At 48.0% G+C, this 24,904-nt stretch overlaps 2 protein-coding genes, 1 long non-coding RNA gene and 1 pseudogene across 3 annotated transcripts in view; all 4 read left to right on the forward strand.

Annotated features, from left to right (window-relative positions):
• LOC120682437 overlaps positions 1 to 2,891 on the forward strand; it is a 3,757-nt gene extending 866 nt beyond the window's left edge. Inside the window, exons 1-3 of the long non-coding RNA XR_005678450.1 lie at positions 1 to 1,385; positions 1,898 to 1,953; positions 2,839 to 2,891. The exon at positions 1 to 1,385 is cut by the window's left edge and continues 866 nt beyond it. This is a non-coding gene — a long non-coding RNA (uncharacterized LOC120682437). The remainder of the gene's footprint in view (positions 1,386 to 1,897; positions 1,954 to 2,838) is intronic.
• A 4,566-nt stretch (positions 2,892 to 7,457) lies between these two features.
• Positions 7,458 to 10,748, forward strand: LOC120680872 (serine/arginine repetitive matrix protein 1-like). The gene is made up of 3 exons (XM_039962454.1): positions 7,458 to 7,747; positions 8,424 to 10,071; positions 10,239 to 10,748. The coding sequence occupies exons 1-3, from the start codon at positions 7,458 to 7,460 to the stop codon at positions 10,491 to 10,493; spliced, it is 2,193 nt and encodes a 730-aa protein (XP_039818388.1). The 3' UTR covers positions 10,494 to 10,748.
• A 4,910-nt stretch (positions 10,749 to 15,658) lies between these two features.
• LOC120682434 lies at positions 15,659 to 21,738 on the forward strand. The gene is made up of 3 exons (XM_039964349.1): positions 15,659 to 16,009; positions 18,977 to 21,071; positions 21,194 to 21,738. The coding sequence occupies exons 1-3, from the start codon at positions 15,711 to 15,713 to the stop codon at positions 21,611 to 21,613; spliced, it is 2,814 nt and encodes a 937-aa protein (XP_039820283.1). The 5' UTR covers positions 15,659 to 15,710; the 3' UTR covers positions 21,614 to 21,738.
• Positions 21,739 to 22,097: 359 nt separating this feature from the next.
• LOC120682436 lies at positions 22,098 to 23,403 on the forward strand (annotated as a pseudogene).
• The last annotated feature ends 1,501 nt before the right edge of the window (positions 23,404 to 24,904 follow it).

A 24,904-nucleotide genomic window follows, 5' to 3' on the forward strand; every position in this document is an offset into this window, starting at 1 on the left:
CAACTGAAATCCATCCCGGCTTACCTTGGCAAGCCCCTATACGACCATGTCTGTTGGTGCAGTGCTCCGAGTCTTGGGAAATGAGTTCAAAGACATATGACCGAAGCATCGGAATCCCCAAGGCTGAACGTAGGAAACAAGAGCAGGCCATCGCCGAAACCAGTCTACGAGCCCCCCTTGCCCGAACTTGAGAAATGAGTTCAAAGCCACATGACCGAACGTGGCAGGCCGCCTCGAAGCTCCCTTCCTCACGGGCAGCGGGCTGAATCGTTTGCAGACGACTTAAATACGCGACGGGGCATTGTAAGTGGCAGAGTGGCCTTGCTACCACGATCCACTGAGATCCAGCCCCGCGTCACACGTATTCGTTCCTCCCCCCTCCACACACATTCAAAAGTTCAGGCTCGGAAGGATGATGCTCGTCAAAGATATTGCGAGCAAATATCTTTCGACTCCCTCCTCACTCTGTGATTTTACTCCTTGCTCAATTGCACTGATTTTTCTCAAGGGAAAGTGCAAATCCATGACAGGGAGACAAGGATTCGTTCACGAGGTGAGGTACAGGCTATTGCTTTAGTTTTTTCTGGTTATCATGGTTGTGTCCTAATGGATAAAATGACTGTTTAGCGATTTCTGCATGACGCATTTGATTCCATCGATTTAGTGGAGTGTATAGTGTAGATCTAGTGGGGATTTTTGAGAGGTGCGTCCATGTTCGGAAACAATGAGTTTTTTAAGTAGTATTATTATGCCCTGTGATTTTGAGCAAATCGTGGATTGAGAGGTGCATCTGCAGGTGAAGGAGCATGTAACACACCACTAGATCATCTTCGGTGTTTTTTTTTTGGTGAATCCAGATTAGTCTAGTTCTGGTTGTGGGTGGCGGTAGCAACACATGTTAGGTGAGTTTTTTCCGTATGTTCATGATGTTCCAGTGCAAATCCAATTTTGGTGGGATACTCGATGATTGCACACACCCATAATTTTTTGCACTGGACGCCATATGTTTTACACTAGATATAGTTTTTGCACATTGCATCTTCGCTTCCCTGCTTAATATTTTGATGACTACACATCATACTTTCCACCACTATGTACTCAAAGCTACAATGCAATTGAATACGTATTGATAGACATTTGACTGTTGAGCCTCTTATATTGATCAGAAAAAGAAAAACACTTGGACTCACTAAAAGATTTACTTAAGATTGGTGAGTCAAACACCATCCCAAAGCATTTCTTCTAGGTTGTTGTTCTTCCTTCATATATGTGCTATGATGTTGATGTTTTAGTCTTAGCACATTTCTCCCTTGCTATGGTGTGATTATTTTGAAGGACTTCCTACTGACCAGGCTCAAAATTCTTTGGGTTCTTCAAATTACAAGGTAACTTTTCCTCCTACTAGTTTGCTGTAATTTTCTAGAAGCTTACCATATGAACTTAAATGCGGCTAGGAAGTACTACAAATGTTCATTCCTATATATTCAACACACAATTTGTTGTACCTATCTCTCCCTTTCCTGTTTCATTATCTTTATTTTTTGAATGCTCAATCTTCATTAGTCTGCCTTATTATACTGGTAGGTGCTTATTCATTAGCTCTTCACACATTGTCAATAACATTACTATATCACTTTTGAAACATATTTGAGGCCCCATTTATGAGAGGAGATGTAGTCCATTAGTTATTAAAATTGTTAGAGCTGCACACTTGAAATTGTCAAATGCAATTACTTTCACTCCTAGCAGTAATCAGCAAATTTTGAATAGGTTTAAGATCTACTTGGAATCTAATTTGTCTAATTACTTGTCTTTATGAAATATGAACATGTTCATCTTGCCTTGCTGCCCTTAGATGTTAGGAGAAAACATCACTAATTCTACTGTATTGCTACAGGAATGAGAGGGATGACTAGAATGCTCTAGGAAACATCACTACTTGACCCATTGGAGGTAATATTGCATTATATTCATCCACCACATGATGCTATGTTAGCCTAGTGTATTATCAGGCCATGTCTATTTTCTGTCAAAATATTAACTAAGTTCCAGAATTAAGCATTGTATGATGATCTATTATAGCACATAATTTGCTAGAATTGAAGAGTATACTTCTTTTAAGTTATATTCTTTTAGAATGATAGCTGTATTTCTTCATTTTTGATAATATATTGGGGTTGATTTTGATAGTACCAAATCTGAATCTCTGAACACACAACACTCCTCATCTTTGCTGTTGGATGTATTCTAGTTTCGACATTAACATATCAAAACTTCCAAGTGTCCCAGGTACTTTGATGACACCCTGCCTACTTGTGTAGTTGTTATTGTTTGGCCTATTAAATCTACAAACCATCTGGATGAATCTTTGCTAATGTCTCTCTGTTTTTGTTAGTATTATCGAGTGAAGTTTATATATATGCTCGTTCTTACCACTTTGCCACTTTTAGGTGGTTCTTTATTTATCGTTTCATGTTATTAGTTCAAGAAGGGTTTATCTCGCATACATATAACTCTCTATGCATCCCATGCCTTTGCTGCAGAGATTATAAGCATATTTCTAAGTATTTAGAACACTCCTTGCTGTGTTCTAAATACTTAGAAAAACTTAAAACCATCAGTTGGTGCAATGACTATCATGGCATGGTCTGAACAAAGCATGAATGCAAAGGGGCTTCCGTCCAGTATTAGTGACTTAGGCTTGTGCTTCATGCTTGGCTTGTAGTAGTGCTTCATGCTTAGTTTTTAGTACTGTTTTTTTACTTGTATATAGGTTGCATTGCTTTTTTACTCGTTTCTCCTTCAGTGACTGATTAATGCTTTTTTGAACTTGTACAGATAAATGAACTTTCATAGCTGCCACCATCACCTTCTGCTTGCTGCTAGCCAAGGTAATTAGAATGCTAGCTATCTTGGGTGTGTGTATAGTAGTTCATGTTATTTACCATTGTTGGACATCTACAATAGCATAGTATTTGGAATTAAGGAACTGTACTGCAGCTGCATGAGCATACTGTATTGGCATATACTAGTATACTATCTAATTGGTTTGCAGCTTCCCTTCTTAGGTTCAGGACTTCACATTTAGGCCATTACTGTGATATGTGTTACATTTAGGACAATCTGATATGTAAATGTGTGATGTTAATAAACGATATTGCTATGGTGCCATTTCTAATTACTCTCATTTCTCTTGGGTTGTTAGAACAATATGGGAAGAAACTATGATTACAGCCCATCTCCGCCAAGAGGTTACAGGAGAAGAGCTCGCAGTCCAAGTCCCCGTGGTCGTTATGCATACAATCAAGCAACCTTCAGTTTTCCATTGGCATGGAATCTGTTCTTTTTTCGTTTCCAATTGAATCATTGCCATGACTTCATTTATTTTCCCTGTACTGTGGATTCCATATGCCTGTATATGCTTAAATCTTGTTTGTGTCCAGTTCACCGAGGAGCCGTGGGTGATGCTGTTTGATGGATCATGTACCCGCAAGAGCTCGGGGGCTGGAGTAGTCTTGATCTCCCCAAGTGGTGAACTCTTGCGGTACATGTTCTACATAATGTTTAAAATTTTCAACAATGCAGCGGAGTATGAAGCCCTGCTGGCCGGACTTAGAACAGCCCTGAGCCTTGGGGTTCGGTAGCTCAGGGTGAAGGGGGATTCACAGCTAGTGGTCAACCAAGTCAATGGCAGGTGCGCCTGCACAAAGGCTAACCTGGCTGCGTACCTCGAGAAAGTGAAAAAATGGAGTTATCATTTGAAGCAGTAGAGTTTAGCTATATCCCGCGAGAAGAAAATACCCTCGCGGACGAGCTATCAACCCTTGCTTCGGCTAGGGCTCCACCGCCTGATGGCGCCTTCCACAACCGGGTGGTCCGGCCTTCGGCAGAAGCCCCACAAGTGAACCCCGGTGATGCCGCCCAGGTGGTGATGACAACCTCCGGTCCGAGGGATGCTTTACCCCCCCCCTCCCCCCCCCCCCCCCCCCCGGTCCGGGGAAGAACATGTCGGGCCCTCAAACTCCGGGCATCAGCCGGGGTTCGGAAACTCCGGAACTCAGGATCGAGCAAGCCCCAGAAAGTAATCGCCTTCCCGAGAGGGAGGAAGCCCAGGTTACCCAAGAAAACTGGATCCAAGAGATCCGGGGGTTCCTGGAGGACAATATCCTTCCTGCAGACGAGGCTGCTGTTGAACGGGTCATCCGTCAGGCCAAGAGATATGTGGTGGTGGAAAGGGACCTCTACCGCCGCTCGTCAAATGGCATTCTACTTAAGTGCGTCTCTGCGGAAGAAGGCCGTGAGATACTCGCGAATATCCATGAGGGTGAGTGTGGGAGTCATTTAGCATCCCGCATGCTGGTTGGGAAGGCCTTCCGACATGGCTTCTACTGGCCGACAGCCGTCAAGGATGCTGCTGAGATGGTGAAAACATGCAAGGCGTGTCAGTATCACGCGAAGCAAATCCATACGCCGTCTCAGCTGGTGCAGCTCATTCCCCTGTCCTGGCCTTTCGCTGTCTAGGGGATTGATGTACTGGGTCCGTTCCCCAAAGTTGTTGGTGGTTTTGAGTACCTCTATGTTGCCATTGACAAGTTCACCAAATGGCCTGAAGCTGTCCCTGTCAGAACAGTTGATCGTCACTCCACGACCAAGTTTCTTCGTGGCTTAGTGTCCCGGTTCGGGGTTCCGAGCCGCATCATAACTGACAACGGGGCAAACTTCACCAGTGCCATTTTTCAAGCATATTGTGACGACATGGGCATCAAGATCTGCTATGCTTCATCTCACCATCCCCAAAGCAATGGGCAAGCCGAGAGAGCAAATGCAGAAATTCTTAAAGGTCTGAAGACCCGAACATTCGAAAGCTTGGAGAAATATGGCAAGAGATGGCTCGACAACCTCGAACCAGTGCTTTGGGCGAACTGGACTACACCAAGTAGAGCTACTGGGGAAATCCCGTTCTTTTTAGTCTTCGGGGCTGAAGCAGTGCTTCCCCCTGAAGTTATAAACGGGAGGCCCCGGGTAAACGCCTATGATGAAAGCATGCAGGAGCAACTCCGGCGTGAAGATGTCAAGCTACTAGAGGAAAAGCGCCAACTAGCTGCTATCCGTGCAGCAAAGTACCAGCAGGCCTTGCGCCGTTGCCACCAGCGCCGAGTAAGGCCTCGATCGCTAGCTGTGGGAGACCTTGTGCTAAAGCGCATTCAATCCCGGGTGGGGATGAACAAACTATCCCCCACCTGGGAGGGTCCCTACTGTGTGGTCGAGGTATCACGAGGTGGCTGTGTGCGGTTGGCCACGGAAAGCGGTGAACAGTTGCCTTACCCCTGGAATATTGAGCACCTGTGTAAGTTTTACCCTTGAGGTATCATGGTGCAGCTTCTAGTTCCACCATAATACCCGGGGGCCTCATCAGTAAACCTCCACTGCTCGAGGTCAAATTGTAAAAATTTGTAGATTATTTTACGGTTCAATGAAGCTTATGACTCTTACACCCTCTTTATACTTTTGATTATACCTCCTTGTGGCATAACCAGTGGAAACCCAGAATGTGTTCTTCGGTCAACCCCTGAGAAAAAGGCCTGGGGCAAGGCAAGGGCCGGGCTTTTGGGACAGCACCGGGGCTTCAAGGTTGGTTGTCTCGACGTTCTGGTACGAAGTAGTACCCCGGGCATGGCTAAACCGCGGTCACCGCGGTGGGTCGCTGTGTCTCGGCCTGGTCCACCTTCACCAGTTCGTTGCTTCCTATGCCTGAGGTACACCCCGGTCCTGAACCCCGGTTGTTCGAGCCAAGCTTGGGACATGGTCAGGATGAGTTAGACCGCAACACAGAGTAGGGTACTGGTGATCATGCCCAAGGAAAAAAATACCTAACCCCCTGTTGAGAACTCGTTATGCAGATATTGCACGCACTCCGGGGTTAACCCCGGGGAACAACGAGGTGCTAAACCCCTGGACACCCCGAGGTAGTAATCTCGGGGTAGACCAGGGTGGCGCGTACTACATCTAACCCCGGGCAGGAGGCCCGGGGATGCCCTCGGGCGGTGCCCCGGGGGCGCGCAGACGGGAACCAACTCCGAAGGAAAGAAGGGCCCGGGGTAAGGAGAACCCCTGGGCGGAGCTCCGGGGTCCAACACCCTGGGGACTTAAAACCAAGGCCGCGGTCTAAAGTTGGTGGGAATCCAGGCGTTGCCCTGGGACTCCCATTGACTGAGGATTGCAGAAGGACAAGTTAAAAAATTCAAACTACAAGAACAGAAGCTGATGCTTCTAGTTCAACCTTTTACAATAAAGACAAGATACACCGTGCTTTTAGTTCTCGGGCTTGCAGAACTAGAGATCTTCATTGGCCTTACTTCATATGTATATGAAGCCATTTCTGAACAGTTTGCCCAAGATTTTGAGCACGGTCAGATCAAGGAAAAATTTGTGAAGCATCTCGTCAGCGCGTTGAAAAAAGCGAACAGGGAACCCAACGCTGATTGCCCGGGAATCAGGAGAGTGATTCTTGAGCAAGCCATAAAGTTGATGGAGTACGACCACCCTCGTAACGTGAATTACTTCAGAGATCTTGGCATGGTGGAGGCCCTTTTGACGGTGGAAGAGACCATCTCAGATGATGAAAACTACACTATCTTCATGGGTGATGTAGGGATAATGGAGGCTGGTGGTGAACCTGGTTTGTCCTCGCTTGTGGCGAGGGCTAAACAGTTGATGGCCGGCGGCCGCTGAACATGCATATAATTGATTTATCGTGGGATGCTGCGATATAATTGATGCAAGGTAGCTGTCGTGTGTGTGTTTTTATGTTTAAACAAACTTGATTTGTAAGGTCTGGACTTTGGACTTTGGAATTGGTGGTGTCAATGTATTTCCCAGATCTTAGTTGTTTTTCTGTGTCGTTGTGAAAGTGTTGTCATGTGAATACTACTACTAAGTTAGGGAATACTCCCTCCGGTCGTTAATATTTGATGTTTTTTTAGTGTAATCTGTACTAAAAAATATCATATATTAATGACCGGAGGGAGTACTACTTTATAAACATAATGAATGCATGGAAATAATCTGTATTATTGATGTGTTTGAATTTTGAAGTAGTATAAGTGAATAATCTTTTCAGGCCTTTTTAGAACATAAGATTGTAGAAACACATGAATAATAGAGTATGCTGAAATCTCAAATCCTATATATGTAAAAGTGAAAGAATCGGTATTTGGATGGAGCATGGGAAAAACACAAGATTTCAATGAGAGAAATTTCTTATAAGATTTTAATCCTCTGAAATTCATCAATTTATTATTCTTATTGGATCCAAAGAGGCCCTTCTTATCCGACTCCAGCCTCACCCGTGGAAGAAGAGTATCACTGTCGTTTTCTTCAATATCGATCTCGATCACGACGATGAAGCAATCAATCGGCGATTCCTGTCCGCTGGCACTGCTGAGCCAGGCCAGTGGATGGGAAGAAAACAACCGTTTGAGAGAAGGCTAGCGCTCAACAGCATCAAATCCCAGCCGCCGCCTCGGCCTCACTGGCGCCGTCCTGGTGCACAGCAGTACCTGGGCGGCGAGGAGCGGAGGGACGCGGTGCTGAGGCTGGACGGCAAGGTGCCAGTGCCAGTGGTGACCATGCGCGGCTCAGACTGGGCCTCCTTGCCGGAGGGCGCGGACCGGATCGACCAAGCGGCGCACGCCGACCTTCTGGTGGTGATCGGTGGGCTCGACCCGCTGCAGGACTGGCAGAGGCGGTACGCCGAGGTACTGCGCCACAGGGGGAAGGCGCGCGGTGCGGGTGGTGGAGTTCCCGGAGCTCCCCGACTCCGGCTGGCAAACTCGTGAAGGAGATGAAGGCGTTGTTGCTGCTTGATCGCCAGTGCATGCACACATATAACGAAGTTTTGAGCTTAAGGTTTCTTTCTGATTAAGAGCATGTGATTACCTATTATTAATGTGAAACACGTGATATCACAATTGTTTTATGGGACAACGACATGCATGGGAATGTCCCTCCTCTGCTCGGCGGCTTCCTTCCCGTCCGACCCCAGCAAGGAAGAACTAGCCGTTCGTCCAGGTCGCAGCGCCGTTGTTGGCATTTCCCTACACGGCTACACCATACACGTACGTATCCATAATCCATGGAGTAGGGCAAATTCCGGTACGTGGCGGTCTGGCGGTTGGGGAAAAAAATTTGAAATCTAACCATTATCAAATATGGGCATCGCTAAAAATGTCATCACACAAACACGCCATTAGAAGAAATCTCCCTGACGATGAGTGACCCGCCCCCTCCCCCCGAACACCCCTCGCCCCAGCCCGCCAACGACCACTCCAGCGCCGGCGGCCACCCATCCCAAGCCTCCTCCCCTCCCATTCCGAGCTCCCTGAACCCCTATGCGGCTCCTTTCTCCCCTTCGCCGGGCGCAGGGCCCAGTCGCCCCCTGGTGGCTCACCTGAGGGGATTTGTTTCAGCATCCCCTCCGACTCCGAGGAAGACGTGGAGGAGCTCCTGTGGTCCTCGCCACGCCCCTCCTCGAAGGGCAAGGAGCCCTTGCCCGCTGGTCGCACCTCCTCCCCGCCTCGTCGCAGATCTGGTGGTTTCATGGCAGATGCTAGGCGGCTGCGGCCGCGGAGGGAGGTTAGGGATTGGCCGGAGATCCAAGTTCCGCCTCCCAGGTCGCTCGTCCCCCCTGTGGACGCTGATGGCTTCCGTGAGGTGGTCAACAAGCGCCATCTGCGGCGGGAGGCGCGACGTGCTCGCTCCCCACCTCCTCGACGGCCCGTCCCTGCGGATCTGGTAGGCAGGTGCTTCAATTGCCTGTCCTATGGCCATGTCACGGCACGCTGCTCCTTTCCCTCGCGGTGTCTTCGCTGTGGGCGGGAAGGCCACTCCGCCAAGAACTGTCGCTACGGTCGCCCGAGGCCACCACCACCGCCGCGGGGCTGTGGCCAACCCGCCCGCCGGATGGGGACTTGCCGCGACGCCGTGGCCGCGTCGCTCCTCATCCATGCGCATCACTCGCCGGCGACTGCTACCACGGCTTCTTCGGGGTCTGCCTCTACGGGTCACCAGTACTCGGGTCCTCCTTCCATCTGCAGACACTCTCCGGCACCTCGCCGCCCGTCCTCTCCGCCCCCGCAGGTGGCTCCGCACCCCCCTCGTGTGGTTCCGTCACCCCCCTCGCCGCGGCGGACAAATCCGGCCGCACCACCGCCTCCTGCGCGGCCTCTGCGCGTCGCCCCCTACATCGACGAGGATGGCTTCCAGCTGGTCGTCTCCAAACGGCGGGCCAGGGAGGAACGCGCTCCACCTCGGGGCCGCCCCGCTTGTCGACCTGTGCCCGTGAATCTCGTCGGTCGCTGCTTCAATTGCTTTTCCTTCAATCATATGGCGGCGAGGTGCCCCAACCCATCCCGTTGCTTCCGCTGTAAGGGAACGGGGCACTCGGCGAAGCAATGCAAGCGAGCTCGCCCACAACCCCCGGCAGCTAATGGTCGCGGGCGCCCCCTTCGTCGCCTTGCCCGGGATGGGGTCGCCACTGGTGCTCGCCGCGGCCACAACGACATGTCGAGTTCCTACCCATGGCTGAGGAAAACTATTTTTGGGCGGCTGGAGAATGACGATGCCTCCCGCTCGCCGCCGGATCAGGGGAACTCGGGAGGGTCGTCTCCTGGTTGCCTTTGTGGTCACCAGCCTGCCAGAAAGCGCCATTCTGCGGATGACACCACGAGCACCACCCCCTCTGTCAGGGACCTCTGGTCGCTCCCTGAGGCCCCCTGTCTGTTGGAGAAGCAAGTGCCTGACCCCATGCGCTTTGAGGCAACGCTGGCCTCGCCACAGATGCGGTCTTCAACCTTGGGCTGCAGCACCATGTTGGATCTCCAGACAATCCTGAGGAATGCCCTACCGATCCCAACATGGGATCCCATGCTGCTTGAAGCAGAAATCCAACCTAGTGCTTTGCCTTCATCGCAGAATCTGTCCACGCCCGTGGCCGGGCCGAGTTTGACACATGCTGGGCGAAACTCTCTACCGGTCAATGACTGCGATGTCTCTGCTGCGGACCTGGAAAGGGTTTGTTTTGATGTTGTCTCGGTCGCTGCCTTGGACTCCCCCTCATCCTCTTGGCACAATGTCAACATTGCCAGAGGGCCACTCCCCTCACTGCCTTTACATATTGAAGCTGATGCTTGCACGCCGGTCCGGCAGGTCGTTGCTAATTTTGCAATGGAAATATGCAGGGAGGCTCCCTCACCTATGGCCGCTGCGCCACCGCCCCGCCGTCGGGCACGTTCCCCACCAAAGACGGTAGCCATTCGACGAAGCAAGCGGCTCGCAAGGAAGTCAAGGCACCGAGCCACAAAGCCCGTGATACAGGCACAGAACGTTCTCATGAGGCGTCTTGGCATGGCTCCCGCCAATGCTGCACCGGATACTTCCTCATACCAGCAATTTGTGGATACGTTCTCGGGCACCCTTTTCGTGTCGCAGGCTGAAGCCCTAGAAGAGCTGCTACCAAATTCCGCTCCCATGGTAGTAGCTAATGAGTCGGAACCGCTTGCTCTTTAGTAGTTACTGCTGTTCTCCTTGGTCGCCAAACTATTACTGATGAATTGTGAAAATTTATTAGTTTGGAATGTGAGGGGACTAAACTCGAGGGCTCGACGCTCGGTGCTTAGAGAGCTGGTTGCGCAAGAGAGATTCTCTCTTGTATCCTTGCAGGAAACGAAGCTTGATGTTTGTCCTGCCTCGCTGGTTCTGGAAATGCTTGGTGCTGGTTTTGACTTCTTCCATCGCCCTGCTTCTCACACCTGTGGAGGCATCCTGTTCGCCTGGCATAGAGACTATTGGGATTGCTCCAATCCCATCTTCCATGATTACTCGCTAACAACAAAGGTCGTTAACCGTTCCTCTAATGATGATTGGTGGGTCACCAGTGTCTACGGGCCTCAAAGTGATAACGAAAAGGTCCTCTTCCTAGACGACCTGCGCTCTGTCAGAGCTGGTTGTGCTGGTCCGTTTCTTATTTGTGGTGACTTCAACCTGATTTACAGAGCGGAAGACAAAAACAATGCCATTCTAAATCGTAGAATGATGGGTCGCTTCCGTCGCTTTATTGATGACACAGATTTGCAAGAACTTCATTTGAATGGGCGGCGCTTCACATGGAGTAATGAGAGAGACAACCCCACGCTTGAGCGGCTGGATAGAGTTTTTGCCTCTGAAGATTGGATGCTACTCTACCCTAATCACGTGCTCTCTGCCCTTGCCTCTGAATGCTCCGACCATGCCCCATTACGGCTCTCAACCGCAACGCCCTTGAATTGTTTCAGGCGATTTCACTTCGAAAATATTTGGCCAAACTTTGATGGGTTCTTGCAAGTAGTGGAGCAGGCGTGGACGTGTCCATGGCCTGATGCTGACGCCTTCCGCACCTTGGACTACAAACTGCGCAACACTGCTAAAGCACTGCAAAGCTGGAGCGCCAAACATGTTGGCTCGGTCCGGTTACAATTAGCCATTGCCAAGGAGCTTGTTCTTCGCCTGGACTGTGCCCAAGATATTAGACAGCTTGCCCCTCATGAGCTGAGATTGCGTCGAAAAGCAAAGCTCAATTGCCTTGGCTTGGCATCTTTGCTCAGAACAATCACAAGACAGCGCTCTAGATTAACGTACCTTGCTGAAGGTGATGCTAATACAAGGTTTTTTCACTTGCAAGCGTGCCATCGAAATCGAAAGAGTGCGGTTGGCAATATCTTGATGGATGATATGGTGCTGATCAACAATGAGGAAAAAGCTAATGCTTTCTTTGAGCACTTCGATCATTTGCTGGGCACTAGTTGCCGTACCTCTTTAAAGCTGGACCTTGATCAGCTAGCCTTGCCGAGGAAAGATTTATCTGGGATTGATATTTGCTTTACTGAAGACGAAATTTGGCAGGCCATCAAGGAAATCCCTTTGGACAAGGCTCCCGGCCCTGATGGGTTCACAGGCCTTTTCTACAGAACAGCCTGGTCAATTATCAAAATTAATATTATCAGGGCCTTCCATGCCCTTTGGTCGCTTGACGGCAGAAGCTTATACTTAGTTAACCAAGCCTACATGATTCTTCTAAAGAAAAAGACGGATGCATCAACCGTGCACGATTTTCGGCTGATTAGTTTAATTCATAGCTTTGCCAAACTCTTTGCAAAGGTCCTGGCTAGAAGGCTATCCCCTCATATGAATGACCTTGTACGGTTCAACCAAAGTGCTTTCATCTCTGGTCATCTAATTCATGAAAACTTCCAAGCGGTGCGGCTAACTGCTTCCCTTCTTCACCGGAAACAAATCCCCAGTACTTTATTCAAAGTGGACATTGCCAAAGCCTTTGATTCGGTTCACTGGAGTTTTCTACTTGAAATACTTAGACATCTGGGCTTCTCAAGGAGATGGATCAATTGGATTTCTATGCTGCTATCGACAGCCAGTACAAAAATCATACTTAATGGACAGCCTGGGAGGCGTATTTGCCATGCAAGAGGTTTACGTCAAGGTGACCCCCTTTCTCCATTATTGTTTGTCCTGGTGATGGAGCCTTTGAATGCCTTATTCCGGCTGGCTGTCAACAAACAAGTGCTCGGGCCGTTGGGAAATTCAAACATCCCGGAGCGTATCTTTCTATATGCAGATGATGTCATCTTTTTCTCCTCGATAGCTGAGCAGGACCTGGTCGCTGTTGGAACAATTTTTACCATGTTTGCTGCTGCCTCGGGCTCCGCACTAATCCAGACAAGTGCGCCATAACCCCCATCCGGTGCAATCTCAACGAAACAGCAACATTAATGCGCTTTTTGCCGGGAGTCCTGAAGCCATTTCCAATCCAATACTTGGGCATACCTCTGTCCATCCACAAGCCTAAGAAGAGTGACCTGCAACACTTGGTGGACAAGGTCGTGGCAGGTTTGCCGACTTGGAAAGCGGGGCTTCTCACCAAGGCGGGTCGAACTGTACTTGTGAAGTCCAAGATGTCGGCAGTTCCAGTTTACATGGCAATTGCAATCTCAATCTCGCCATGGGTATTAAAATGCATTGATAAGCGCCGTCGCGCCTTCCTGTGGATGGGAACTGATTCAGTGTCAGGTGGACACTGCGCCCTCGCTTGGCCCAAGGTCTGTCGGCCTCTGGACTTGGGTGGCCTTGGCATACCTGATCTGCGGTTGCAAGGCCATGCGTTACGCATGCGTTGGCTATGGGCCAAGCGCACTGATCCAAACAGGCCTTGGGCGACCTTGCCCGATCACACTGAAAACTTAGTTCTTGACATGTTCTGTGCCTCTATTTCGGTGGAAATTGGTAATGGCCAGCGCTCTTATTTCTGGACTGACCGTTGGATTCAAGGCAAGGGCATCCGAGAACTTGCGCCGGCTCTTCTTGCGGCGGTTCGACCACGAGTACAGCAACACCGAACTGTGGCTCAAGGTCTCTTAAATCGAGCTTGGGTGCAAGACATCACCGGAGCTCTTTTAGTACAGGTCATTGTGGAGTACCTGCAGATCTGGAATCTGGTTGAGAACCAAGTTGTAGTTGAGCAGGCCGAGGACAGGTTTATTTGGAAATGGACAGCCGATCATTGTTTTACCACGGCTTCAGCTTACAGAGCTTTTTTCGTTGGTCAGCATCCGATCCCTGGAGCAAAAATGCTCAGAGAGACAAGAGCACCTGGTCGCTGCAAGTTTTTTGTCTGGCTTGCTCTACATGATCGCTGCTGGACTGCAGCTAGAAGGAAAAGACACAATTTGCAGGACAATGACACTTGTGGTGCCTGCTTGCAACTGCCTGAAACAATATCCCATATCCTGATTGGCTGCATCTTTGCTCGGGAGGTATGGTCCACATTATTTCGCAGGTGGCACTGGCTTGGTTTGTCTGCTGGACTCTCAGATGATCGGGAGTTTTATGACTGGTGGAACTGGTCGAGGAAACAAGTGCCTGGACTGAACAGAAGAGCTTTTGACATTCTCGTGGTCCTTACTTTTTGGATGCTTTGGAAAGAAAGAAACAATCGCATCTTTCAAAACTCTAATCTTCAGGCGTCCGACTTGGTGTTGCGGATTTTTGATGAAGCCAAGTCTTGGGCTTATGCGGGATTCAACCAACTACAGAAGTTGTTCCCAGATGTTCTTTTTTTAAGGTCGCAAAATCCGGCTCTTGTAATTGTCTAACTTGTTGTACCTTGTGTAGGTGACAGGAGCTCGCCATCGCGAGCTCTTGAACCTGTTGTAAACTCTTTCCCTTCTTAATGAAAAACGTGCTTAGGCACGGTCGCTAAAAAAAAACAAACACGCCATTACAAAACGCGACTCACACGCTAAATGCTTTTTTTTTGTAAGATTTAAAATTCATTTAATAGTTTCAGCCATATACTGCCACAAAGGCTAACGCATTTACCCCTAGCTCTATATCCATCAGCTCTTCTTCGGAAGCAACCAAATTATAGAATATGGATTCCAAAATTCACATTGTCCGACCTGTAAGATTCTAGGCTACGGCTGTTTGGGTGCCCAACATGTCCAGAAGCACATGTTTCCCTCTAATTTGCATTTTTGCCCTAAGCTATTGCACATTGATTCTAATGTGTCTCTGATCTGCACGTAGTAAAGAGAAATCGAGATACGGGATTGACGAATCATACACAAGATGAAGGGAACAGGATGAATTTCCCTTGTATGCCTCCAAATGTTCTATCAAGATGCTACAAATTCAGTCACCGCAAAATAAGTTGACATGTGCACAAGCAGGTAATGATAATAACATTCACGTACGTGGAGACTCCATCTTAATTAGCCGCGTAGTTATCTGTGGCTAAAGAAGCTGGCGACATCATCGCCACCGGAGGCACTTGGATTCGTAGGTGGAGAAGATCCCGACTCGCCCTCCTCGCCCTCCTCGCCTAGCTGCTGTGTACCGCCTTACCTGTTGCAGGCATGAGGCTCTGCTCTTCTTCCCTACACGCTCCGCCCGTGACATCTGTGCTGCCCCAGCTCAGCCAAGCTGGCATAGGCTTTTCCGGAACTTATTGATATGTTTGAAATTTGAAGTATTATATATACATATTTTTTATACTAAATCTGGTCGGTATTGGAAAAGGTTTGTAATACTAAATCTGTTGTTTGGATATGAAGAGAAATAGCTAGATGGAATCTAAGTTTACCCAATATAGAGGTGTCATACTCTGATTTGTGAGAGACAACTTCTAGCTATGGTCCAATTACAAGCGATTGAGTTCTGATTTCAATTCTGAATTTAAAAAAAAATGAGATTCTAATTTCAGATTCCAATCTTTAATACAAATCCAAACCAAGTGTAATAAGTGAATCGTCTTTTCTTGTCCGTCTCCGACCTCACACGGTGGAAGCAGAGAGTATGTGCGTCGTTCGTTCCATGTCGATCACGATGATGGTGGAGCAATAATCGATATGATCGTTTATTGGCGATCCCTGTCCGCTGGCACCATGCTGAGTCGGGCCAATGGATGGGAAGAAGAGAGCCGTTTGAAAGAAGCACCAACAGCATCTGGAAAAGTGAATAGGGAGCGCAATAAGTGGTAGTGCTAGTGCGACGAATATTGATTTGACTTGGGAATGAGAGGCAATATAGCTAAGATGCCGGCCGGCTCACGAGCATGCAGTAACACTAGTGTGTGCCCGATCGAGTACCCCCCCACATCAGCCATGGCGCAGAGCAGCGGCGCTGCAGAGCACCGCGTCCGTATGCCAGGAGCTCATCACGTGGCCGCCGCCACCGCCACCGCCGGGCCGGCTGATGAGCAGGGCAAAGGACGACCCGCCCGGCCGGAGAAGCAGCTCATCTGCTTTGTTCGCTTTCTCGCGCTGACCGAAAGGACGGGCAACGCGCTCGGCACGCTGGCATTCACCTGGGCGACCGTCGTCCTGCTCGGCGGCTACCCGACGGTGCTCGGCAGTGATGATTTTTGGTTTGCGACTGTCATAGTATTCCTCGAAACCTTGAGGTACGTACCACTGCTCTCTCCTGCTTTTCATGGATTGCTGGTTGCTGCCCATAACAGATAGTAATGTTATTTAAGAGAGGTTTTATTTTCAATGTTAGCATGCTTTGACATGTTAAGGTATTTATAAGGAGAGATAGAGAGTTCCCTTCTTGGGCTTCTTCTTTCTTTTTAATATAATAGGTAGCTCTCCTGCCGGTTCGTTTCATAAAAAAGAAGTGAGATGAGAGAATATCATTTAAATTAAACTCATAATACATACTTACCTACATAAAATCTGATATGGTACTCTTAGTAACTGTGCAATGAAATACCCACTAAGAATGGACTGACTTTACACACCTACTACCTCCGATTTTAAATATAACTTGCGGTTATCTTTTTTTTCTACAACTTAATTCATTTGTCTCATTCAAAAAAATTTATATATACATATAAAAAACAAGTCATATTCAAACTCTCTACAATGATAAAATAAATCACAACAAAATAAATGATAATTTATATTTTTTAATAAGATGAATAATCAAGATATCAGAAAAAAAAGTCAATCGTGAAATATCTCACTATTATTAATTGGAGGCCTCTCTTGGAGCCTCCATATTAATCCTCACCAGATGCGCTACAAAAAATAAATCCTAGAAACTATGATAAAAAACTAGAAACATCCGATTGTCCATCATGTAGATCTATTAGATCTATTATAATTTTTATAATTATCCACCATGCCATGACGAAAGATTAAATAAAGTAACCCCCTAAATTTATATAAAAATTACTCACCATGCTATTATAAAATACAAATTAAAATAACCCCTAAATTTGCATAAAAATTATCCATCATACCATTATAAAAGATTAAATAAACCCTCTAAATTTGCATGTAAATTACTCACTATATCACTATAAAAGATGAATTAAAATAAGGCTTAAATCTGCATATAAATTGCACAATATACCATCATGAAAAATAAATTAAAATAATCACATCTATAACTAAAGATTAAATCTATATCTTCTAAAATTCTAACCTATGAGAAAGCACATGTTGATGGACTAGTATTTAAAACCAGAGAGAGTATGTATTTACATGTGTTAGAAAAGTCAGATGAACTATACATTGGGACAGATGGACTATAAATTTACAGTAAAAAATCGTAAAATAAATTACCTACCTCTACCATTATAAAAAATAACTTGAAGGGACCTCTAAGTCTATATCTAAATTTGCCTTTCTCTATGATTGTAGAATATCCCAAATACTTTTATATATGCTTATAGATTACTTCTGACATTGTTAATATAGAGAAAACTAACATAAGGACGAAATATATATATGGGCATGATGTGTACCACTATGCATACCATATATATGTCTATGAAATGAACATATTTACTTTTATTTCAAACATATAGCTCAAGCGCTAAGGTTTCAACTAAGCATATGTCAAACACACATGGAAGTGACATGTGTTAGCGATCTGGGAACCACATATCCCAGGATCTCTCAGTTATGCCCTCACCCGAGGTAGATGAAGATTAAGAAATAATTATTAGAGTGCTGGCAGCACCACACTTGGAGGTACTTTACCTACTAAGGGATTAAAGCCCGTAGTATGGTCAACCCCGGGCAGGAGGCCCAGGGTAATCTCAACCCCGGGCAGGAGGCCCAGGGTAAGCCTCAACCCCGGATAGGTGTGTCGGGGTTGGAGAAAGGCCATCAGCGGCCCATGCTTGCAAGGACACCGAAGTGGCAGCCATACGCTGGTGCATATGGCTCGCACTGTGGGACGTTAATGAAGCTGCTGTGCTCCCTCTCTACCGAGTCAAAAGTGGAGGGGGTATGGCTACAGCCCTCTGCCTTTGCTGCAGATGGAACAGGAGGCAGTACGACGCCAAGACCCGTCAGGAGGGTAGGTTTCACTCCCTTGAGTCAAAAAGTACAAGACCTGCACACTGACCATGTTGAGGAATGTGTGAGTCATTGAAACCACCACTGTAGCACTGTGCTACCAACTTGTACTTCCACCTCCTCCTTGGGCTATAAAAGGGGAGATGGAGTTCCTGTAGGGAAAAAAAGCCCCGTCATTCCCACTCAAGGTCACAACACACACAACACTTCATTCCCACGCTAGAAGCAGAGGATTCACTCCATTCGCATAGCAGTTCCAAGAGAGCTTGTGTAGCACTCCACAACTCGGGAACCTTGAGCCCAAGGTCCCATTCTGTAATCGAAGCCTTTGCTGATATAGAAAGGATCCCAGAGGACGTAGGGTGTTACACCAAACCGGTGGCCCGAACCTCTCTAAATCTCGTGTTCATTTCGTGATCCGCCATCAAGACTAGCGAAAGCGTCCACATCCCTACATTTCTTCATCTTTGGGGTGCACTTGAGGTACCCCGGTGTTGCGAAAGCCGACAACATGCAAATGGCAAAAACTATAAATGGTAATGGAAAAGATTTAGAGTAATCTATGATTGAAGTCTATCACAACCGGATAAAAGCAAAAAAATGTATTTATATGAGTATGTGTTTAACATACGAATAAATGAGATGCCGCGAATGTAAGCAAATACATGAGAACAAATATACTATTCTGAAGCTATTTTAGAAGACAAATGTAGATATGCTATTTTTAAAAATCATTTTGAAATATATTCAAAATTAAATTGTGTTGATTACACATAAATTTTTTTCACAAGTGTGCAAAGGACATTATATTAAAAGGGAAGCAAACATAGTACAACTACAAATGTAAGCCAAGGCTTACAAAGTTTGAGAGCACATCTCACAAATGACCGGAAGCACTCCATATTTATGACTGTAGGAAGTTTATAGTTCAAAAACTAATTGTGCCTTACTTTTCTTCAAAGAACACTTGGGATTTAAAATGAACATGTTTTATCTTCTAATTATGACTTCCTACTTGTCCTGTTCTTCTACTAACACTTTACATGATGATACTTCAGAATGTTCGGCGGTAATAACAGATTGGATTACCAATTGTTCTTCCACACTAGAGGTGCTCTTAAACCTCTCGGATGGAGTGGCTTGATCATCATCGTTTGCCTTTCAAATGTTTGGAATTACATGCTCAAGTTGATCGACAATGATCGGGTTGCCCCTGCAGTTTTGCTACTCATCCTAGTATTAGTTGTTCCATGCCTGTTTCAGTCTACAAGATCTCTAGAACGACTCCCCCAACGGCTATACCATGTCATATCACTTTGGAGCCCCTTGGTTGCTGTCCTATTGATGGCCCCCTTAATAGCCAAGTTCACTTCCGAAAACAAAGTGGTGAAGTGGATAGTATTTGGCATACTGCTTCTTATGGTGCTTATACTTACAGGCAAAAGGCTATCAGATCATGGTACGGGAAACCAACATGTATTTTGGCGTCGACTGATTCTAAACTTGTGCATGTTTGTTTCTCTAGTTATGTTGGTATTCATGCTTGATGGTCCATCGCATCAAGTTCTAGTGTTCGTCTATGAGCTATATGCTCTAGTGCTTGTGTCATTTGGTAACCTACAGATTCCAGCAGCTGCCACACGCGTCGTGCTATCATTATTGCGCCTTACAAGTCAAAAGTACTATGGAGAGGATAAAGATAATCCTGGCAAGGTAAACCTCGGGTCAACTCTAAATATCTTCTATGGGATGGTGCTCGGCCAAGGAACACTATATGTTGTGGCTTGCATACTCGAGTTCTTCTCATTCATACCTCGGAGACACCTTGCCCGTCGTGGTGGATTCGGAGGTCAGTTTGGAGTGGAATCTGTCAGCTTGTACTACGCATATACCTTGGAGAAAAGCATGGGAGGGGATGTGCTTGGTTCAAAGAAGACGAGCATCATCAGCTTCGCCATTCATTGCCTAGACTCTGACATTCCCAAGATGCAGCTCCATGGGATCCGGACAATGCACAGCCTCCTACGAAGGGAGGCGACTAGGCCACGACTCCTTTCGAGGATCACAATGTCCTCCAATACGATGGCAAGATTAATCAATGTACTGGGTTGGTCAGGCGAAGGGTATACAGTTATCCGGTTATTTGCTGCAAAGGTCATAACTGAGATTGCAACAAGCCTTCGAGTCATAGATGTCCCTGGGATAGTTCAAGCCGTATGTGCACTTGTGGAGTATGGTGACCAATGGAAAAGAGGACATCCATTATTGCAGGATGCAGAAGCTGAGCATAAGACCATATCCGGTTCAGTTCTTAATGGCAATGACGGCAATGACAACCGAAAGGAAAGAGTTGATGAAGATCTAGGCACTGGTGGCAGTGGCACCGCCAATAATGAGAATTCATGGAAACTTAGATGGTGGAAGCACATTTCTGGAATTTGGTCAATTCCTCACGAGGAACAATTGACTGAGGAGGATCTTCTACCGGCACTGGGTATGTCAATTCTTGATGGCCTTGCAAGTTGTGATAAGGCAAATTGCGTGGAGATAAGCAGGGAAACTAGCCTCATCCCGAAGATCATAGATTTCACAGGCTACTGTAATTTTAAAAGCGATGCCCAAGCTCATCAACAGAGGGTTCTGGTGAAGTCATCAGTGAAGCTATTGCATACCCTTACGGGTTTTGATGGAGAGGTCGGCGTAACAATGCGGCAGAAGGTATGCAAGCATCCCTTCCTACCTAGAAACCTTGCACATATCCTTGGAGACAGCACGAGCAGCCAAGAGCTGAGGAAGCTAGTGGCAGGGATCATCAGGAATCTCTCCATTGACAGGAATGCAAGGCAGGCGATTGGGTGCTCCAAATTGATCATATCTAGGTTGATGCATGCATTCCTTGCTCCAGATGATGATATGTTGGTGAGGAAGGTTGCTGGGCAAGCACTAGCAATGTTGGCAATGGATAGTAGTGGCAATAACTGTGTAGCCATGTTAAGGGAAACAGGGTATGCACTCGTTAAGGAACTCACTTGTATGATCTATGATGATAGGTACAGATGCATAGCAGCGAGTCTGTTGCGGAGTTTGTGTCTGCATGCTCGACATGAGCTTAAAGCGACAGACCTGAAGGAACTATCTTCTAGCTTGAGAGAGGTGGGTTCTACTAATTGTCCAAACTACTAGATCAGTTTGATACTAGTTCAGTTATAGATAAAGTAATTTACATTTGTGTTCTGTACTAGATAAATAATGAGACATTGCTCTTTACATTACAGTTGCTAGAAAGAATACTCAATGCAGAGGGTGCAGAACTAGAAATCCTCATTGGGCTCAGCTCACAGATATCTAAAGCTATTCCTGAGGAGTTTGCCCGGGAACTCGAGCACGTGGAGATCGAGGAAGCATTCATGAAGCGGCTCGTCGACGTGCTGGATGCAAACATGGAGCCTAGTGGCGAGTGCCCTGGCATCCGGAGAATGATACTCGAACAGGCCATAAACCTGATGGAGTACAGCTCTCGTTACGTTAATTGCTTCAACAATGGTCCCATGATAAACGCACTGTCGATGGTGGAAGAGACTATCTCAAAGGCTGAGAACTACAATATCATCCTGGGAGATGTAGGGGTAATGGAGGCTGGTGAACCTCTATCCTCGCTTGTGGCCAGGGCTAAGCAGCTGCTAGCGGTTGGGTGAACATGACATCCATCAAATATGCAGTCCAGTCTGTGATCGAGATGCATGCAATGTATTATTGTTGTACCATGTGAAACCAAAGTATATACTATATAATAAAGCTCATGTCATGTGTACTTTTGTTACCGAATAGTATATCATAATCCGTTGCATTTCCTTGGCTTTTGACAGCGGTTCTGTTTCCAAATCGGAGCTTTCTATTTAGCTTAACCTATCAGCGTCCATGTCCATCACAGCATCACTCCATCGGCGCAAGCGCAACCACCTTGGCGCTTGAGTACAAGAGTGACGTCTTACTGGTACAGATACAGAGCACGTGGCGATATCAGTAAGGGCTTGTTCGGTTAGGGGAAATTTCAAGGGATTAGAGGGGATTCAATCCTTTTCTATTCAAATTTGACTAGTAAAAGATTAAATCTTCTCCAATCCCTCTCCAAAACCAGGCAACCGAACAAGCAGTATATCTCCGCATGCTCTGCGGCGCTCCAGCCTCTCACGAGTCAGGACTCATGAGCACGCCAGAGCGAGCGAGATGGAAATGGAAGGGAGCACGAGGGAGCAGGAGACGGCGGCGGCTGCGCCCCGCCCACCGGCGCTGCCATGGACGGTGCGGCTCCAGATCTTCGGGCTCGTCGCCGCCACCGACATCGCCCAGCGTGCCGACGGCACGGTGAACCGCTTCGTGTTCTCGCTTGCCGACCGTCAGGCCCGCGCGAGCGCGCGCCCGGACAAGTTCGGCGTGCGGTCGGCCGACGTGGACGTGGACGCGTCGCGCGGCCTCTGGGCGCTCGTGTTCTCCCCGTCCGAGGCCGCGCTCCCGCTCCCCGTGGTGGTCTACTTCCACGGCGGCGGCTTCGCGCTGCTGTCCGCGGCGTCGGCGCCCTACGACGCCATGTGCCGGCGTCTGTGCCGCGAGCTCGGCGCCGTCGTGGTTCCGTGAACTACCGGCTGGCACCCGAGCACCGGTACCCCGCGGCCTACGACGACGGCGTGGACGTGCTCCGGCACCTGGGCGGCAGCCCCGTGGCGGGCGGCGTCCCGGTGGACCTCTCCCGGTGCTTCCTCGCCGGGGACAGCGCCGGCGGCAACATCATCCACCACGTGGCGCAGCGCTGGACCGCCGCCTCCGGGTCCGGCTCCTCCGAGCCCGTCCGCATCGCGGGCTTGGTCCTCCTGCAGCCCTACTTCGGCGGCGAGGAGCGCACGGCGGCGGAGCAGCGGCTGGAGGGCGTGGCGCCGGTGGTGAACGCGCGGCGGTCGGACTGGTCATGGTGGGCGTTCCTGCCGGAGGGCGCGGACCGGAACCACCCGGCGGCGCACGTGACGGGCGAGGCCGGGCCCGAGGCCGAGCTGGCGGAGGCGTTCCCGCCCGCGATGGTGGTGGTCGGCGGGCTGGACCCGCTGCAGGACTGGCAGCGGCGCTACGCCGCCATGCTGCGGCGGAGAGGGATGGCCGTGTGGGTCGTGGAGTTCCCCGAAGCCATCCACACGTTCTACGTGTTCCCAGAGCTCGCCGACGCCGGCAAGGTCGTCAAGGAGATGAAGGCCTTCATGGATGAGCATTGAGCAATAAGCAGATGACAAAAATGGCACCGTACGCATCGTGATTATTAATTCTTGGTCCATATGACCAGGCATGTGAACGTGACACTGCTGGTGCTGGCTGATCTCGATCTCGAGCTCGAAATAAAGTGATGCGTCAACGTTTTGGCTTGAGGATGGTTCGTGACGCTGTTTATTGGTTCTACGTCTACATGATCCATGCTTTCGGTTATACCAATTATCAACAATCTTTCCAGGTTCAAAAGAGATCTCCCGAACTACTCGAAATGTCTGTTCGGCGAGCGCTCGCTCCGAGCGAGCGATCCGCTCCCAGTCCCACGCGGGTGGGCTCAGATGATGGGCGTGGGGCGCTGGGCAACTGCCCCGCTCGGAGGCGACCGAAGCTACTTACGGAAGGTAAGTGGGCCCTGGTGAGATTTTTTCTTTTTACTAGGGTGGAAAAAAGTTTGGTTAGAAGGATGAAGTGGGATGGGATCATCCTAGGATGGATCTATCTTCTCAAAAAAGGGGACGGTGTGATCCCTCCAAATTGAAGGGACGACATCGTCCCATCCCGTCCTCTTCCATCCCTCCAACCAAACACTATCTAAGTTTGCCAAAGCCACGTCACGCCCCTATAAACCCCACGATGGCATGATGCATGGCACTGCACTGACCCAAGAAACTTTGCTGTCTCTCTCTCCAGAATTTTATTATGTGTTTATTTTTCCAACCAACCAAATTCAACAAAATTTCAAATACTCATATCTTCCCATTTTAAATCCGATTTCAGCGATTCTCGCGCCCACGCGACCGTAGTGACGCGTGGATTATTTCTAAACCAGTTTTATACACTGTTTTGATTCTATGGTGTACTGTTTCTTATAGTTTGTATTCGTTTGCTTGCATGTTTGTTCCAGTTTGTATGTGTGCTTCTCCGTTGAACGTGTAGACGTTTGTTTTCTTGGTGCAATCTCAAGTGCAACATCAAGATCAGTATCCCGAAGACTCTGAGCAGCGTTTATTTTAAAGGAAGGCAAGTATAACATGAACAACACCTATCACTTTTAATTCATTGCATGTGCATTTAATTTTGAGTACCTTAAGTTTATTCCTAGCTACCTTTATCTTGATACTACCTTTTGGGATGCATGTTGGGTAAAGTTTTGCTAGGTGCCGCACCAACTCATACACTACCTTTTTATAATTAATTGTGACTAATGGTTCTATGCAACTCAATCTGCCATGACCCTTTGTGCTATGTGCTTGAGCGGCTCACGTTAAAACTTGCTTTTTAGCAACTTGATTTAGGGAGCTTGAGCAATGTGCTCTGTGCTTTTGCTGGTTCTCTCCATAAGGACCGAGTCACAAAGCGACAACCTAGGACAACAGTGCTACCATAAGGCTGCTATGGACGGACTTGGCTGATTAATTTAGTTGTTTTGGTTTGGAGTAACTTACCTTCGGGACAAGAGGGGGAGTAAGCTTCTGTAATCCCTGCGCTCCTCATGGTTGAGTGTGATGTGTTCTTCTCCCTTTGGAGATGGGCCCCACCGTTGCGGTGCTTGATTCCTTGTGGTTACTTTTTACCAATGTGATCTTTGTAAAGGCCTCGTAGTGTGCTTGCTAGTCATCTCATCTCCTGTAATGTGATGAACTCCTAGCGTAGCGCATGGCTTATGGGTAAAGATGTGCCACCTCTCGAGAGTGTTTAAACTGATGAATCAGCCGTGCTCACGGTTATGAGCG

The sequence above is a fragment of the Panicum virgatum genome, chromosome 7N, assembly GCF_016808335.1.
Source record: "Panicum virgatum strain AP13 chromosome 7N, P.virgatum_v5, whole genome shotgun sequence".
Classification (NCBI taxonomy): Eukaryota; Viridiplantae; Streptophyta; class Magnoliopsida; order Poales; family Poaceae; genus Panicum; species Panicum virgatum.

Excerpts from the sequence above, each read along its gene's own strand:
- LOC120680872 (XM_039962454.1), top strand. The coding sequence starts at position 7,458 with ATGGGAAGAAAACAACCGTTTGAGAGAAGGCTAGCGCTCAACAGCATC. Across the intron at positions 7,748-8,423 it reads CTGCAGGACTGGCAGAGGCG|GGCCCAGTCGCCCCCTGGTG; the intron begins GTACGCCGAGGT and ends CGCCGGGCGCAG. Across the intron at positions 10,072-10,238 it reads CTGCTGCGGACCTGGAAAGG|GGAGGCTCCCTCACCTATGG; the intron begins GTTTGTTTTGAT and ends GGAAATATGCAG.
- LOC120682434 (XM_039964349.1), top strand. The coding sequence starts at position 15,711 with ATGGCGCAGAGCAGCGGCGCTGCAGAGCACCGCGTCCGTATGCCAGGA. Across the intron at positions 16,010-18,976 it reads GTATTCCTCGAAACCTTGAG|AATGTTCGGCGGTAATAACA; the intron begins GTACGTACCACT and ends ATGATACTTCAG. Across the intron at positions 21,072-21,193 it reads TATCTTCTAGCTTGAGAGAG|TTGCTAGAAAGAATACTCAA; the intron begins GTGGGTTCTACT and ends TTTACATTACAG.